Genomic DNA, 4,648 nt, shown 5'->3' on the forward strand with positions numbered 1-4,648 from the left:
TGAGAATACACGAATATAAATCAATGAGAGTGACAAAAAGCCTAAGTTTAAATATCTATTAAATGCACTAGAAATTGACAAAAGTAGAAGGAATAATAACTATTCCTATATAAATATATTTCGTATAAGGCAGACATTCACATCATATTCTCCTTTTTATAGTCCAAAACAACAAACCTTTTTCATGCAAAAAATACTTTTTAATATAAAACAATTTAAAAAAAGTGATGTCCAAATATAAATTCGATCCTATTTTACTCAATTATGAATAGAATTAAAGTTAGCCTCTGTAGGATTAAATTGAACTTTTGTCCGATCGTAAGTCGTGCTACTGCATACGCGTATATCAAATTTTATTTTATAGCTATAAACATAAAATGTAGTGTTATTACATTATGTTAAAATTTTATAAACAAAAGCTTCATGGTGAAAAAAAAAATCATCTCACAAATCAATGGTATTTTTCTCATCATTTCTATTAGTTGCAAATAAGATTTAATTTCATATAGGGTTAAATATGTTTTTGGTCCCTTAACTTTCAGCGAAAATTGGAATTAGTCCATTTTCAAAACTTTGGTCTAATTTAGTCCCCAAACAAAATGTGTGAATTTAGTCCTTTTAACCAAATTTTGTTAACTTTATTTGATGTTTCAAACACATTTATCAGTAAATATTGAAGCAAAAATGTGTCAAACGGGATAAACAACTCAAATGCTATCATGAAACACACTTAAAACATCAAATAAACCTAACAAAATTTAGTTAAAAGGACTAAATTCACACATTTTTAAAGTTTGGGGACTAAATTAGGCCAAAGTTTTGAAAAGGGACTAATTCCAATTTTCGCTGAAAATTAAGGGACCAAAAACATATTTAACCCTTTCATATACGATATCCAATACAATTTATTTCATATATTTGAAAAGTGTACTAAAATTGAATAAAAGAAATACTGTAGTCTCAATAAAAATTTAATGATTTTTAATTTTATTCCTTCTGCTTTCATCCTTAAAAATGTGGAAATATTGTTATGTATCTACCATTATATAATACAAGAGCAACACACAGTAGTATTTTTGTTACAATGTTATGTTTCGAAAATAAATAATGTTAGAAATTACTGTTATTTAATCTTTTTAAATTAAACTTTAAGAATAGAAACAGTGATTAAGCTTTTAGGGCAAATAAAGATAAAGAAATTAAAAATATCAGAAACTAAAATTAACTCATCAGTTAATAGAAATTAAAAATAATACTTTCAAATTTTATAAGGATTAAAAAAAACTATACAAATGAAAATCAAAATATGATTATAAAAAACACAATGAAAATACTTAATTGTGGCTTCAATCCACAGATACGTGACTCCTAAGCAACTACAAACATTTTGACACCGTTAAAACAGGTACGTCCTTGGTTGTATAATAACACATACGCTAACACAACACAACAAGAGTATTAGTTTGTGCTGCAAAAATGGGATTCCTCGGACAGTTTTTTGTAGCTGTGATTTCATTCTCGCTGTTTTTGAATATAGCTGCTGCCGAGGAAACAAAATCCTCAGAAAGTTGTGGTTTTCCAGCCATATTCAACTTTGGTGACTCCAACTCAGATACTGGATGCATGTCGGCAGCATTTTACCCAGCAGCTTTGCCCTATGGTCAGACCTTTTTTCATGAGGCTGTTGGAAGAGCTTCTGATGGTCGCCTTATCATAGATTTCCTTGGTACACATCTCTCATTCAATCAATTCCTCTATCGTTGAAAGTGTCACGTCGATCAAGTATAAGGTCAATTCATAGTTTATAAATAAGTGTAAACCTTACAAGTTGATTTTGTAGAATTGAGTTAGGCTTAAAGTCCACTTTTAACATATATTTCAAAAATTTATTATACTAATAATCATTTATTCTTATATTTAGAATTTTAATTGGTTTTGTTTTTCATATTCTTATTCTCAGCGAAGCATCTAGGTTTGCAGTACTTGAGTGCTTACATGGATTCAATTGGAACAAGCTATGAGCAGGGTGCAAACTTTGGCGCAGCATCATCAACCATTAGGAAGCAAAACAGAACATTCTTTGATGGTGGTAGTCCTTTCAGTCTTCAAATTCAGGTCGCACAGTTTATCCAATTTAAGACACGCACTGCCAAGCTCTACAAGCGAGGTTCTTCTTCCTTTACTTTAATTAATTACATCACAAATATTGACTGTTACATCTTAACACGCACGTAAATGCAACTTATGGGGTATATATATATATTTTATAACAAACACTTATGCAGTAGTAGTATTTATGGTTTATCACGTCTTTCTTAATTTGTAAGACCAGCTTTTATATTTGAACATTTCCTAATATACGATGAATATTATTAGACTACAAAAATTTGACTTTTCTTACATTAATAGAATCAAGGTCATCAATAAGGATATTACCATTGAAATTATATATACACCAACTTAATATACTACTCATTTAAAATTTAACTCGTAGTATTATTTTAAGGATTTAATATGTTTTTTATTGCTTAATTTTTAGTGAAAATTAAAATTAGTCTCTATTCAAAATTTTAATCCAATTATTAGTTCCTTAACTTTAAAAATATGTGGACTTAGTTATTTTTAATCAAATTTTGTTAAATTTATTTGACATTTTAAACATATTTCATGATAAGTTATTTACATTGTTTGACACATTTTTTTTTCTTCAATATTAGTTAAGAAATATGTTTAAAATATCAAATAAATTTAATAAAATTTTGTTAAAATCACTAAATTCAAGCAGTTCTAAAGATGAGAAACTAAATTAGTCCAAAATTTTAAAAATGAACTAATTTCAATTTTCACTTAAGGTTAAGATACTAAAAACATATTTAACTTTTAGTTTAATTAAAACATTGATTACGGCGTATTTATTTAAAGTTTAATTTTTTAAAAATTTAGAAATAAAATCCATTACCAATATACCTAAAAAAATCATTAAGGATTTTATCATGATCAAAACTTAAAAGAAAAACTTTCATATCCATTTTATCAAAATAAACATTTTCTTTAACAATAAAAATTCTACAACAATAAATTTTACCAATAAATTTATTAGTAATCAATATTTTTATTAATAATTAAAATTTTAAAATTTGTTAATAAATTTTATTTTATTGACGGATTTTTTTATTGTTAGTAATTGAGTAATTTATTGTAACTAATTGATAATTGATTTTGTCATTTTATCAAAAGAGTGATAATGATTATGGAGGTTTCATAAGATGGTTTTTAATGATTATGTAATATTTAGATGAATTATAATTAAGATATTGATTAGATTTGAAGTTAACCAATATAATTTAATGAAGATATTATATTATTTTAAGTTTAACCCATTCGATAGAAGAAGTATATCCATATAAAGATGTACTTTTATAATTTTTCTTTGGGTTTAAGGGGTTTTATATCTTTGCAGGACAGGGAAATTCCTTCCCAAGGCCAGAGGACTTTGCCAAAGCCATCTACACATTCGATATTGGGCAAAATGACATTGCTGCTGCTCTTCAAAGAATGGGACAGGAAAATTCTGAAGCAGTGATCTCAGACATGGTCGACCAATTTTCAAACCAGCTTATAGTAAGTTATTTTTGTCTTGTTTTTTCTATAAAATCTCCACTGTAGCAGACTTCTAAACAGAAAACACACGTGTCAGTATTTATACAGTCAAGGAGCGAGAACATTCTGGATCCATAACACAGGTCCCATAGGTTGCCTACCAGTTGCCATGCCCATACACAATGCCTACAATTATACTCCAGTGGATGGATATCTTGATCAAAACGGCTGTGTCGTGTATCAAAACGACATGGCCAAAGAGTTCAACACAAAGCTCAATGATACAGTGGTCAAACTGAGGGCACTATACCTCGATGCTTCATTTGTGTATGTGGACGTTTTCTCTGCTAAGTATGAGCTAATCAGCAATGCTAAGAAAGAAGGTAAAGAAGTAATTATTATGAGAGGGAAATATAAAAGTTGACGTAACTCATAAATTGTTATCTTCATTGGCAGGATTTGTTGACCCATCTGAAATCTGTTGTGGGTATCATGAGGGTGGCAATCACTTTTTCTGTGGAGATTTCAATGTCACCATTAATGGTGGACAAATTCATGTTGGCTCGTGTCAAGATCCTTCTTCACACATTAGCTGGGATGGCGTGCACTACACTGACGCAGCAAATGGCTGGATCGCAAATCGCATTATCACTGGATCATTCTCGGATCCACCACTTCCTATTACACGTTCATGCTTGTTAGCTTAGTAGCCATTTCAGGACCATCATGCCAGCACTTAACTTCTTTCTAATAAATATAAGCAATAATTTCAAATTTGTTCAATAAAATTATTATTCTTATTAAGTCTTATTAAATGGTTTGGTCCGTCAAATTTCTTGTTTTGATGATCAAATTGTTTTCGTTTTTTCTTTTTTTTAAATCATCGAGTATTTCATATAATAGTGATCCCACACTAACAAATTAGGTTGATTCACATAGATAACACTAGTAGAAAAAGCGATTTCTGACGCGCCATATAAGCTTCGGTTAAGAAAAAACCGAAGCGTACAGACGTATATACCTCGGTTTAGAGAAACCCGAGGTAGAA

General features: G+C 29.2%; 1 protein-coding gene across 1 annotated transcript; it reads left to right on the top strand.

The window, feature by feature from the left end:
• Positions 1 to 1,420: 1,420 nt before the first annotated feature.
• Positions 1,421 to 4,388, top strand: LOC108319707 (GDSL esterase/lipase At5g14450). The gene is made up of 5 exons (XM_017550933.1): positions 1,421 to 1,726; positions 1,961 to 2,167; positions 3,461 to 3,621; positions 3,698 to 3,983; positions 4,057 to 4,388. The coding sequence occupies exons 1-5, from the start codon at positions 1,477 to 1,479 to the stop codon at positions 4,305 to 4,307; spliced, it is 1,155 nt and encodes a 384-aa protein (XP_017406422.1). The 5' UTR covers positions 1,421 to 1,476; the 3' UTR covers positions 4,308 to 4,388.
• Positions 4,389 to 4,648: the final 260 nt, after the last annotated feature.

This window comes from Vigna angularis, chromosome 1 (assembly GCF_016808095.1).
Source record: "Vigna angularis cultivar LongXiaoDou No.4 chromosome 1, ASM1680809v1, whole genome shotgun sequence".
NCBI classification, from domain to species: Eukaryota; Viridiplantae; Streptophyta; class Magnoliopsida; order Fabales; family Fabaceae; genus Vigna; species Vigna angularis.

Bases quoted from the DNA above. Each gene is read 5' to 3' on its own strand.
- LOC108319707 (XM_017550933.1), top strand. From the start codon at position 1,477: ATGGGATTCCTCGGACAGTTTTTTGTAGCTGTGATTTCATTCTCGCTG. The intron at 2,168-3,460 runs GTTCTTCTTCCT...ATATCTTTGCAG, and splicing joins TGCCAAGCTCTACAAGCGAG to GACAGGGAAATTCCTTCCCA. The intron at 3,622-3,697 runs GTAAGTTATTTT...CACACGTGTCAG, and splicing joins AATTTTCAAACCAGCTTATA to TATTTATACAGTCAAGGAGC.